The sequence below is a fragment of the Orycteropus afer genome, unplaced genomic scaffold, assembly GCF_000298275.1.
Source record: "Orycteropus afer afer isolate SDZICR_OR568_19922 unplaced genomic scaffold, OryAfe1.0 scaffold00018, whole genome shotgun sequence".
Classification (NCBI taxonomy): Eukaryota; Metazoa; Chordata; class Mammalia; order Tubulidentata; family Orycteropodidae; genus Orycteropus; species Orycteropus afer.
The window spans coordinates 7494160-7507034 of record NW_006921605.1 but is presented as its reverse complement, the minus strand read 5'-3'; the positions used below and the strand labels follow the sequence as shown (position 1 = coordinate 7507034).

The following is a 12875-nucleotide window of genomic DNA, read 5'->3' as shown; positions in this document are numbered from 1 at the left end:
GAGGCCCGGCCCGCAGCCGCCGCATTGTCCCGGGCCCCGCGCCCCGGCCCTGAGCCCGCTGCCGCAGCGCCTGCCGCCGCCTGCCGGGCCATGCGGAGAGCCGCCGGCATGGAGGACTTCGCAGAAGAAGAGGAGCCCTGGTACGACCAGCAGGACCTGGAGCGGGGTGAGCGTTGGCGGACGGGAAGGCAAAGTGGCCCGCGACCCCTGCCTGCAGCTCCATTGTTGGGCGGCAGCACCCCGGGAAGGGCTGGGCGCGCCGGCCCCCGAGGGGTGCTGTGTCCGGAGAACGGGAACGTAGAGAGGGGGGCGCTGCCCCGGAAGACTTGGACCCAGCGAACAGAGACCTACAAAAGTGGTGGGCGTGTCTTATCCTATTTCCCTAGATGGTGGGGCCATCCATCATCCATCGCCAAACCCCCCATCTTAGAGGCAGCAGTGTCCGGGCGCCCCCAGTGTCCACGGGGAGCATGGATACCCTCTGGGCAGTTTTACGTGCCCGGGAGGTAGCTACTTACGGATGTTTTGGCGAGAGGGTGGGGTGTGTGTGTGTTGGGGATGACGTGTTTTATCCTATCCCCACTTAAGCGGCTCCTATTCCTGTCAGTGCGCCTGAGCTCTAAAACTCCCAAAAAGTTTCCCCAACTCCCTCATCCCCAACCAGGAAGGGGCGCGAGGACCAGGCCTGAGGGAAGAGGGGTCAGCGTCTCCAGTCTGCCTTCCCTGGGAAGGAATATCCTGGCCTTCCCTTCCTGGGCCCCCACTTCATCCTACCAGTCGTTTGGAAGGGGTAGGGGGCTTGGCCTAGGAGACTAGGGAGCTACTTCCACCCCTGTCCCCCCTGTGAGAGCAGAGAGGGTGGGTGGAGGGGGTTAGAAGCTGGTGATGAGGTGGCCGAGTGACATCACTCCAAGTAGGGGGCGGGGCAGCCAGCGCTGGAAGGAGGAGGAGGCTGAAGAGGGTCAGAGGCAAGGCCAGCTGGAGTGGAGGGGATCCGCCCTGTCCTGCCCTAAGGGCCTGGCTTTAGGACCATCAGAGCTGGAGGGAGCAAGGAAATATGCCCTCCCAGCCTGACTTTCCCAGTCGCCCAGCCAGCGGGAGGTGTGGACATAAGTCGGCACACTTTGTGCCCTCAGGCCCTGCCTGGGTCTCCACCATGCTTTGCTCCTGTCTCATGTGTGGCCTCTCCCCAGATCCTGCAGCCTTTGCTGCCTGGCCCTGACTCACTTCCCCACATGGCCAGGTGCGGCAGGTGAGCCTCTTCCCTGCTGCTTGCGACTGTGGATTCATTCACCTCCAGGTCCAGCGTGGGGCTGGGCATGTTGGGCTGGACCCTGACATGCTCCATGCCCCAGCTCCTCCACCTGGGGCAAGATGAGCAACACTGGCTGTGACCACCCCTCCCCCAAAACTTCATTTCACAAACATCTGTTGGGCCCGGCTTAAGTGCCAAGCACCATCCTGGGAGCAGGAACAGTCACAGTCCTCGGGTGCCCTGTCATGCCCTAGGGCTGGTGGAGGGGACTGGTTTGTAAATAAGTGTGGGTGATCCAGCATTAAGGAGTCTGCTGGTGCTGTAAGGGACTCTGGTGGTATAGTGATTAAGGCATTTGGCTGCTAACCAAAATATCAGTGGTTTGAATCCACCAGCCGGTCCATGGAAGAAAGATAAGACGGTCTGCTTCTGTAAAAATTTACAGCCTTGGAAGCCCAGTGGCGGTCGCTATGAGTTGGAATCAACTTGATGGCAGTGAGTTTGGTTCTTTTGGTTGGTGGTGCTGTGATTAAAGCATTGGGCTGCTAATAAAAAGTGGAGGGTTCAAACCTACCAGCTGCTGCATGGGAGAAATATGAGGCAGTCTACTTCTATAAAGATTTACAGCCTTGGAAACCCTCTGGGGCAGTTTCACTGTGTCTTACAGGGTTGCTAAAGAGTTGAAATCGACTTGATGGCAGTGGGTTTGGGTTTGGGTTTGGTCCAGCCTTACCAGTATAGGGTGCAGTGGGGAGGGCTTCATGGAAGAGGCAGGCCTAGAAGGAAACATTGGAGGCAGAACTCTTAGGAAGATGGCCTCCCAGGGAGGAGAAACTGATGCCGCCGATATGATTGCTCTCTTTAATTCCCACACCCCTAATGACGACTCTGGCATCATGCCCAGCCCAGATGTGGGAAGAAGGAGCCAGGGAATATGGGTAGATGTGCTGCTTACAGAGACGAAAAGGTATTGCAATTCCAGCCAGGCTGGGTAGCCGTGCTGTGGGCTGGGGTGCAGGTGGGCCCAGCAGGCTCCTGCTCCTGGGCCCTGCTGGCCTGACCTGCAGCAGTCCTCCTCCCCCCCAGAAGCAGCCAGCTCAGGGATAAGGAAGGCAGCCAGAAATGAGACAGTCTCCAAAGAAATTAGAGCTTTTGACCAAACAGCTGTGCTCCGTGGGCTGGGTGCGGTGCTGAGCAGGGGAGATGGTGCTTGTCCTCCATGGGTGCCTCATTCCAGGACAGGAGGTGGGAATGGGAACAAAGTGACAACCCGGACAGGGCAGGAGGCATTCTGCAGCCACTGGTCCAGGGGATATTGAGAGCAGAGACGGATAGTGAGAGCAGATACGGATAGTGAGAGCAGAGACAATAGTGAGAGCAGAGGTGGGAGAGCCCCGACACTCAGAGAGGATTCTGCAAAGTCCTCGAGGTGGATGAGGAATAGGGGATCCCCAGGCAGAGGAGGAAGGAAAGTTCTGGGTGGACGGAATGTGTGTGTACCATGGGATGGTGTGAAAGTACCACAAGGGGTGGGAAGTGGGAGTCCGAGGAGGTCTCAGGCACACTGAGGTACCACCCCCCCATGGGCCCAGCCCCTTACACCCCTAGGACCCCTTAGAGGCCAAGTATGGAGAGCTGGAAGGTGGCAAGGGGGATGTAAGAGGCCTGTTGTCTCCCCCTTCCTGACACCCCAAGCTCTCTTCTGCTAGCTGCTCCCTGGTTACCTCTGAGAGGCTCAGGACTTGGTGTCCTGAGCTGGGCCCCTGGTCCTCGCTCCCTATCTGCTTCTGCCCCGAGGACAGGCCTCACTTCACTTTGCCCACACTTGGCTATGTGCGTGCTGTTTCACTTTGATGCTGCTTGTCCCAGTGGAGCGAGGTGGTTGGGACAAGGTTTTTTGCTGTCTTCCCTCTGCCCACTTCCCCAGGCACCTGTAAAAATAGAAGAAGCCATTAATTATTGAGCACTGGCATGCTCTATGCCCGCCTCCCTCCCCCACGGGGGGGGGGAGGAGTTGGGGTGCAGGTGTGGCAGGCCTGTGGGTACCTCTTTCCAGGCAGAGATGGCTGCTGAGTCACCGGTTTGACGACTTGCTGTCCTCCCTCCCGTCTACCCTGACCTTGAGTCTTCAGCCCTGCGGGAGAGCTCTGCTAGTTGGGGTTTAGTCCAATTCTGCATCCTTTCCTTCAAGGCTCAGGGGTCCAAGATTATCTTCTGTGTCTGTGTTAATTGGTTTCCCTTTTCTTTGTTGAAGAGGGTCTGTGCAATCCTTCTGCCTAGTCCGCCATCTTGCCCCCCCTGCGGGAGAGCTCTGACATGTCCTCACTTCCACCTGGTTACCCCAAAGGTGGCCTGACCCCGATTCATGGACATTCATGTCCTGGAGGTTTTGAGCAGGACCCCACAGCCCTGCCTCGGGCTAGCTCACCCCCTTCGTCTTGTCCCCACCCCCTTTACTTGTGTCTCTTCTCTGTGCTCCCCCGCCTCTCTGGTGCCCACCCCCGCCCAGCCCCAGCCAGTGAAGGGCAGTGGGATTTCACGGTTTCTCTACAAAGACATCCCTGTAGCCCCTAGCCAGTCCCCTTGCAGGCTCCACGGGGCATGGCTCAGGGGGCAGCCCCTCAGCGGGCATTCAGAGGGCAAAATCACAGAAGCCCCCTAAAGGAGACCCCAGAAATTCCCAGGTCCAGCAGGAGAGCTGCCAGTCCAGTCTGAGCACCACCCCAGCTCGGTCCAGCGTGACCCATGAGTCTGCCATGACAGGTTGTTTATTATTCCGGCTCTTACTTCCTGCTTAGCCAGCTCCTCTGTTCTTCCCTTCCAGGCCTCCCTCCCCCTCAGGTCCTGCACCTCCCCACGGCCTAGAGCGATCCCCTGCCCTCGGCTGGCTGGTGGCCCTTCCCGGCACCTGGCTCCACTCAGTCCCCTTGCTCTGCAGTTTCCAGAATCCTCCATGACCCCTCCTGGCAGCTCTGACCAGCTTAGCTTGCACTGTGATCCAGTTTCTCTGAAACGCTCCCTGACCCCAACCAACCTGTCCTCCCCATCCCTGGATCAGGAGGTGGCCTGGTCACATTCGCCACCTTTGCAAGGCACCCTGCCAGGTGCCCGCCTTCGAGTGCCCTGGCCCACCAGCATCGGGGGCACACGCAGCCGAGACACTCACCTGGAAGGAAGGGCCTAACAGTGTGATTTTCCTTGGCCTTGCCTTACCCTGCCTCTGACCCTGAGCTCTGGGTTGGGCTGCAGGGGCTCAGCACAGGACACCCATACAGAGCCTGGCCTCTGACACCAGGTCTGGGGGCAGCATCAATCAGTAGCAAGGGCCCCTTCATAGACCACCCAACAGTTTTCAGTGGGGAGGACATTAATGAGTTGTGGTCCTCTGTTCTTTTTCCCTTATTATTTGACAGTAACCATTTATGGCATTGTTGGGAGATGGAAGGTCCCTCGGTGGCAGTTTGGGCTTGTCTACTAGTCAAAAGGTTAGCAGTTCGAACCCACCCAACAGCACCATGGGAGAAAGGCCTGGCAATGGGCTTCTCTAAGCATTACAGTTAAGGTCTGCCTGGAACATTGCATTCTCTTAAGAACTATCTAAAAAACTCACTGCCACCAAGTCGATTCTGACTCATAGCAACCCCCATTGGATTTCCAAAGCAGTAAATCTTTACAGAAGTAGATTGCCTCATTTTCCTTCAGCAGAGTGGCTCGTGGGTTCGAAATGCCAACCTTCTGATTAGCAGTCAAATGCCTTAGGCACCGTGCCACCCAAGGTCCTTAAGAACAATCTACATGGGATCAAATTGACAACAGCAACTCGAAAGATTAGATGGGAACCTTAGGGGGCAGTGAATTGATGTTAACGGGGGAGGAACAAGTCAGAAAGGAGGCTGAGGATGGTTACACAGACATGTCATCAGTGGCACTGAGTCCCACATGTAGACACTGTTGCACTGCTGTCTGCTCTGCTGTGCATATTCTTAACAACAACAACAACAAATTTAAAAATGAAAAAGGATTACAGCCAAGAAGCCCCTCTGGGGCTCAGCATATTCCGTAACACACGAGTTGTTGTGAGTTGGAATTGACTTGATGGCAGTGGGTTGGGTGGGGTTGGTTTTGAGATGTGCTATGTGCTTGCCATTCCAGTACGGAGGAGAGAGAGCTGGGCCGACTCTAGCTAGCATCATGACCCGGGGGTGGTTCACTGGGCTCCCAAATTACCTCCAATCCCACACCACACAGGGCTACGGTCAACAGTTTTAAAACCGAAGCTCACACTTGGGTGGATGCCTCCAGATGCTTGTGCGATTGATGGTGGATCATACAGTGTCTTCATCCACGTACTGAGTCTGTGTTGGAGTCATCGCTGGAAAGTTCCACTTCTCAAGGCTGAAGTTCTTATCTGTGATTGAGTTTGCTTTTTTGTGGTGGCTGACTTTGGCATTTAGGAAAGCTGCAGGTTTTCCAGGCTGAGGCACTGTGGCCTGGCTCTGGGATGGCAACTTTGCACTCTCTCAGCCAAGGAATGCCTTCCTGGTTGATGTCTGGGCCTGGGGCCCACCTCTCTAGCGTCATCCAGGAGGAAAACGGCCACATCAGGTCTCTTGGTGCCTGGCAGAGGGCTCAGCTGAAGCAATTGTCTTTATGAAACCTGCTGGAAGAATGTGTAGAGACCATCTGTCCTGCAGGGACCCTAAGACTATCGCTGTGGCTAAAACGGGAAAGCATTGAAGAGGTGGGTCCCTGGACTGCAGCCTATGGGCCTTGGTAGGGTTGCCTTTATGCATCTTGGTGGCGGTTGATACACCAGCCTAGATTGAGGACTGTTGTAAGAAATAGTCTCATGCTGTGAAAACATCACAGGTTTCTTGGACAGCAGTTTGGCACAACCAATCAGAGGTCACCCTTTGTTCTAGTCATGTGTTCCTAAGAAAATATCCTAAGGAAATGGGCAGTGATTTGCACAGATTTTTTTTTTACTCTCATTGTGGTGAACTGTACATGAAAAAGCATCTATTCTATTCTTTGAACAATTTCTCCATGTACAGTTCAGAACACTGATTACAGTCTTCACATCATGCAACCATTCTCGCTAACCTTGCACAAAGATTTTTATACAATGAAGCTAATTACAGATTTTTTTTTAACTTCTTATTGTGATTTGGATGAAATGTTTCAGAGCAGGTTCACTTTGCATTCAACAGTCCATACATGTTTTGTGACACAGGTTACTGATTTGTTTTGAATAGAGGAAAACTGAAAACACCCTCGAACCATTTAGGGACGGCTCCTTAGGGACCCGTGGAATGGTCCCTCCCAGGTGGTGCAAACAGTTTGCTGTCGGCTGCTGTCGGCTGTTCAAACCCCCCACCAGCACAGTGGAAGGAAGGTCTGGGGTCTCCTTCCGTAGAGATTACAGCCATAAGAAAGCCCGTGGGACAGTTCTACTCTGCAGCACCCGGGACCACCATGAGTCAGAATTAACTCAAGGACAACAGGTTGGGTTTTTCCATTTGTTTTAGCCGATAGAATACTCTACATCCTCTACAAGTAGATGGCCCAGTTGTCCTTCCGAGCAGTGGCAGGTGGGTTTGAACCGCCAGCCTTCTGGTTAGCAGTCAAATGCCTTAGGCACTATGCCACCAGAGCTCCTCAACAGCCATATAGTGACATAGAAAACTACCCCTACTATGTATTGAATGAGGAAGGCAGGTGCAGGGACAGATTCTGTTTATGCAGAATTGCACCTGCAGACATTCTAAGCACAGAGCGCTGCTGGGAAGGCACTCATGGCACCTTTCTCAGGTGAGTATTCTCTTCCTCTGTCCCACTCTCCACTTTTGCTCCCACCACACACACAGAATAGCTTCAATTACTTACAAATGATATGATTCTTTCCTAACTATTTTGGGCCACATCTGTTTCGCGACAGAATTCCCAGTTACTGACCCAAGATTCTAGATGAGTCTGTGTTCAGGTAACTTGTTATCACCTTTGAACCTCTCTGTACCATTTGGTTTTTTACATCAAGTGTCCCCTTGCTTAACAAAAGCATTAAAGCGGTTTTAAAAATGAAGACGGCCTGTGACACTTACTTGTGCGTGCTCTAAGTGTTTGTTGAGGCCTTGCCCCCACCCCCAGTCTCAGCCTCTGGAATAAGCTTCCTAAATTATTTATCTTTTAACAGCTTTATGGAGTTATAATTCACATCTCACACAGTTCACGTGTCTAAAGGGTACAGTTCAGTGGTTCCTGGTGTATTCACAGAGTTGTGCAACGATCCCACAGTCAATTCAAGAACATTTTCTCACCCCTGCTGGTCTAAGTCATTTAAGAAACAACAGGAATAAGAAATATATTTCATGTATGTTCAGGGGGGATGACCATCTCAAATGTCTAGGTCTCTTTGCACTAGACTCACTGGAGAGAATTTTCAGGGATTCCAGCACCTGCCTCTTCCTTCTTACCTCCCCCCCCCACACACACACACACACGACTCCCCAGATTACCTCCCAGCCTTTCTGGTAGGTGTTCACTGCTTTGGCAAGAGGTGTGGAGTAAGAGTGTTTCAGTCCTACAGGGCACCGTAACAGGGCTTCTGGGGCGAAGAGGCTGGCTCTGCTGCCTGGGGATTCAGAAAGCCCCACAGAAGTTAGACTGGGAAGGGAGAAGGTTTGGGAGAGGGGCACATGGCACCAGGAGGACCAAATGGCACCGGACTGGGCCAAGGAGGCCTGGACTCTCCTCCCAGCTCAGCCATAAACCAACTGGTGACCTGGGGCAAGTCATTCTTCCCTCTCCCTCTCGGTTGCATCATCCATACAATAATGAGGAAATTGGGCCAAAGACCTCTAAAGCCTCATTCGATTCTAATATTCAACAAGCCCTTCTCAGCCGCTCAGTGAACTCCTAGTCACCCTTCCAAGCCCAACTCCAGGAGGCCCACCATCCTGAGCCTTCCGCTGCCCCCAGGAAGACCTAAGCTCTTCAGTATCCCCCGCCCCAAGAAGAGCACTTTGCCCGTATGTCTGTGGGTGCTCTTCTTCCATTCACCCATTCTTTCCAAAAAGATTTGTTATGAGCCTGCTCTGTGAACCTCTCTGTACCATTTGGTTTTTTACATCAAGCGTCCCTTGCTTAACAAAAGCATTGAAGCGGTTTTAAAAACGAAGACGGCCTGTGACACTTACCTTGTGCGTGCTCTAAGCACTATTCTAGGCACCGGGGATATCGGAGAATAAAATAGACAGAAATCCTTGCCCTGGTTGAGCGGGAGGCACTGATGGTTCAAGGGTAGAACCCTCATTTCCATACGTGACACTGAGTCTGATTCCCAGCCCATGCATGTCACGCCCAGCCACCACCTGTCTGCCAGTGGCAGCTTGCAGAGGTAAATCCTGATGCCCAACAAGTTGCAGCAGAGCTTCCAGGCTAAGCCACACTAGGAAGAAAGGCCTGGCAATCTATTTGAAAAATCAGCCAGTGAGAACCCACTGTCCAGTCTGCAGTGGATGGTGGGGACAGCACAGGTCCGGGCTGTGTTTCATTCTGTGTGTGTGAGGTCACCAGGAGTCGGAGCAGATCCAGCAGTTGGCAACAACAGTGGAGCGTAGTTAGTAGATGGGTATGAACAAATGAGTGAACTGTTTCATAATTGTTCCCATAAGGTACATGATGAGTCCAAAAATAAAAACCAAACTCACTGCTGTGGAGTTGGATCTGACTCATAGCGACCCCTCCTTGGGTTTCTAAGGCAGTATCACTGCAGAGGTAGATTGCCCAACCTTCCTTCCAAGGAGTGGCGGGTGGGTTTGAACCACCAGCCTTCTGGTAGCAGTCAAGTGCCTGAGGCACTATGCCACCAGAATTCCTAGATGATGATTAGTGCTAAGGAAAAAAGCAGGGGAGGGAGTGCAGGGTGGGGATGGGTATGATTTTAAATCAAGCGAGTGGGGAAGGCCTCCCTGAGAAGGTGACGTGTAAGTGGAAATATGAAGGAACAGAGGGAGAGAGCCTTGGGGGTGTCTGGGGAAAGAACATTCCAAGCAAAGGTGGCAGCTGCTTCAGAGGCCTCGTCCCTGGCCTCCATCTCCTCCTGTGCCCTGCTGGCAGTACCTGTGTCTTGGTTGTCTTGAGGTTCCCAGGGCCCAGTCCAGAATGGCTGCTTAGAACACTAAAGGGGTCCCCTGGCTTTGCAGGGGGGCTTGGTGGGGTAGTCGTTAAGCACTCTGTTATGAACCAAAAAGTCTGTGGTTCAGCTGCTCAGCGGGAGAAAGCGATGGCGGTCTGCTTCTGTCAAGGCTACAGCCGTGGAAGTCCTATGCGGCAGCTCTCTGTCCTGTGAGGCTGCTGTAAGTCAGAATCGGCTCGGCCGACGGCAGGTCTGACTTCGTCCTCATGCTGCTGCTGCTTCTCTCCCCCCAGACTTGCACCTGGCCGCGGAGCTAGGGAAGACACTGCTGGAGAGGAACAAGGAGCTGGAGGAGTCCTTGCAGCAGATGTACTCCACCAACGAGGAGCAAGTACAGGAGATCGAGGTGAGGGGCCACGCGGGCCCTGCACGCGCCCCGTCCCCCATCAGGCCGCCCAAAGCGCGTCCCTTTGTGCAAGTTAGAAAAAGGTATCTTCTGAGCAGACACAGCCTCTGTGCAGTTCACAACCTGCAGAACCATCCCAGGCAGCCTACGGTACCACCACTCACGCCCCACCAGCTGTAGATGAATACCCCAAGCGAGCCTGTCTCTGAAGTGGCGGAGGGTTCAGGCAGAGACATTTGGCCCTGCCTGCTCTGAAGGGCCACTCGGTCCCCCATCTCCTCCTAGTACCTGACCAAGCAGCTGGATACGCTGCGGCATGTGAACGAACAACATGCCAAGGTGTACGAGCAGCTGGACCTGACGGCCCGTGACCTCGAACTGACCAACCAGAAGCTGGTGCTGGAGAGTAAGACTGCCCAGCAGAAGATCCACGGGTGAGGGCCGGGTGAGGGCAGTGCCGGGGCTGGCTGGCAGATGGGTGGATGCCCCCTCCCCGGGAGCCCAGGCTAGGAACCTGGGACGCTGGAGGAAGAGTTGGTCCTTGTCAGTGCCGTGTGGCTTCACATTCAGGCCCCCACGCTTCCCTAAGCACCGACTCCGAGCCAGGCTCTGTTTTAGGCACGGGGATACAGGGATAAAAAAACGTCCTGGGAGTTCACAGCCCGAGTTGATTGCAGTACAAGGTATTAAGTGTGCAAAGAACTGTGGCGGTGGGGAGGAGGTGTGATCAGCTTGGCCGGGGAGTGTCCTTGGATAGAGAGAGTTCCCCTCATCTGAGCTCAGCGCCAGGAGCATGCCTCAAGATTGCCTGTCTGTCCCTCAACTGCAGGGAGCCAGGGCTGGGGGCACACAGGGAGGAGAGCTGGCCCTGTCCCCTCAAGTGCCCCCATGTGTGTCCCCTGCGCCACGCCCAGGCTGACGGAGACCATTGAGCGCCTGCAGGCCCAGGTGGAGGAGCTACAGGCCCAGGTGGAGCAGCTGCGGAGCCTGGAGCAGCTGAAAGTCCGCCGGGAGAAGCGAGAACGCAGACGCACCATCCACACTTTCCCCTGCCTCAAGGAGCTGTGCAGCAGCCACCGGTAGGTGCAGGGCACTCAGGCTGCAGCAGCCAGGCTCTTCGCGCTGGCCGGGGAGGAAAGGGAGGGCAGCACCAGGAAGTGGTGGGGACAAGCCTCGGCACTTACAGGCGATCAGAGAGACCGTGCCTGGCGTGAACAAGAGTCGTAGCACTGGAGTTGATGGGGCGCTGAGCCGGCACCCACCACAGCTTAACTGAGCTGCTTCTCTCAGCAGCGGTGGGAGGCGTATTTGATCATCCCCACTGTTCAGATGAGAAAAGTGAAGCCCCGAAGTCCCGTGTCTTATCCGGGATCACCCATTTAGTTGGATACCTGGTCAGGATTCCAACCCAGGAGGGGTCAACCACCACCCTTTGCGTTGTTGTTACGTGCTGTGGAGTCGGACCCGACTCATAGCGACCCCTCCTTGGGTTTCCGAGGCAGTATCACTACGGAAGTAGATTGCCCAACAAGACCACACAGCTCCTTCGTGTTCAATTTATATCATATGTTTAGTGGGTGTTTCAGTAAAGGTCCTGGCAGGAAGCAGCCCCTGAAGCAGAATTACTGAGGAGGGATTAATGAAGCGGTGTGGGCAGGGTGGAGGGAAACCATAGGCACAGTGTTGAGGTCCAAGGTCAGTACAGCAAGGGACTGTAACACTCCAGGCCTCCCATTGGCTGAGCTCACAAGAGAACACAGGTTGAGACAGGCACAGAGGTTGGCCTCCCAAGATAGAGAGCCGGGGGCAGGAGGGCAGAGAAGTGGGGAGAATGGATCTAGAGGGGCGCACAAGTGTATCCAGCACAGAAGACAAGGGAGATGTAGTGTCCAGACAGGGCTGGCCAGGCTTGGCCGTGACCACTGCCCCGTGCCCCCTCCCAGGTGCGAAGATGCCTTCCGCCTGCACAGCTCCTCCCTGGAGCTGGGCCCGCGGCCCCTGGAGCAGGAGAACGAGCGGCTGCAGACCCTGGTGGGGGTGCTGCGCTCACAGGTGAGCCAGGAGCGGCAGCGGAAGGAGCGCGCCGAGCGCGAGTACACGGCCGTGCTCCAGGAGTACTCGGAGCTAGAGCGGCGGCTGGGCGAGCTGGAGGGCTGTCGCCTGCGCGTGCAGGAGCTGGAGGCGGAGCTGCAGGAGCTCCAGCAGATGAGGCAGGTGAAGACCTACCTGCTGGGCCGCGAGGACCACCTGGCCGAGGCCCTGCTGGAGCCACTCACCCACGCCCCCGAGGCCGACGACCCCCAGCCAGGCAGCAGCAGTGACTCGGCCGCCCAGGACGGTACCTCCTCACCGGCTGCCTCCCCGGGCCATGCTGTGCGCAAGAGCTGCAGTGACACGGCGCTCAACGCCATCGTGGCCAAAGACCCCGCCAGCCGGCACGCGGGCAACCTGACGCTGCACGCCAATAGCGTGCGCAAGCGGGGCATGTCCATCCTGCGGGAGGTGGATGAGCAGTACCACGCGCTGCTGGAAAAGTACGAGGAGCTGCTGAGTAAGTGTCGGCAGCACGGGGCCGGCGTGCGGCACACCGGCGTGCAGACCTCGAGGCCCATCTCCCGGGACAGCTCGTGGAGGGACCTGCAGGGCCGTGAGGAGGGCCCGGCGGAGGCCACGGCAGGGGACAAGAGCCTGAGCCAGCATGTGGAGGCCGTGGACAAGCGCCTGGAGCAGAGCCAGCCCGAGTACAAGGCACTCTTCAAAGAGATCTTCTCCAGGATCCAGAAGACCAAGGCCGACATCAACGCCACCAAAGTCAAGACGCACAGCAGCAAGTGACGCTTCCTCACCTCCAGGGGTCCCTCTCGCTGGGGCCTGCGGCCTCCCGGGGCCAGGCGTGGGGTCCCTCTCGCTGGGGCTTGCGGCATCCCCGGGCCAGGCGTGGGGCTCTTCTCGTTGGGGCCTGCAGCCTCCCTGGGCCAGGCGTGGGGTCCCTCTCGCTGGGGCCTGCGGCCTCCCCGGGCCAGGCGTGGGGTCCCTCTCGCTGGGGCCTGCGGCCTCCCCGGGCCAGGCGTGGGGTC

General features: G+C 55.9%; 1 protein-coding gene across 1 annotated transcript; it reads left to right on the top strand.

Annotated features, from left to right (window-relative positions):
- The first annotated feature begins 90 nt into the window (after window positions 1-90).
- On the top strand, window positions 91-12633 carry CDR2L (cerebellar degeneration related protein 2 like). The gene is made up of 5 exons (XM_007959669.1): window positions 91-166; window positions 9686-9798; window positions 10084-10232; window positions 10713-10877; window positions 11742-12633. The coding sequence occupies exons 1-5, from the start codon at window positions 91-93 to the stop codon at window positions 12631-12633; spliced, it is 1395 nt and encodes a 464-aa protein (XP_007957860.1).
- The last annotated feature ends 242 nt before the right edge of the window (window positions 12634-12875 follow it).

Excerpts from the sequence above, each read along its gene's own strand:
- CDR2L (XM_007959669.1), top strand. The coding sequence starts at position 91 with ATGCGGAGAGCCGCCGGCATGGAGGACTTCGCAGAAGAAGAGGAGCCC. Across the intron at positions 167-9,685 it reads CCAGCAGGACCTGGAGCGGG|ACTTGCACCTGGCCGCGGAG; the intron begins GTGAGCGTTGGC and ends CTCTCCCCCCAG. Across the intron at positions 9,799-10,083 it reads AGCAAGTACAGGAGATCGAG|TACCTGACCAAGCAGCTGGA; the intron begins GTGAGGGGCCAC and ends ATCTCCTCCTAG.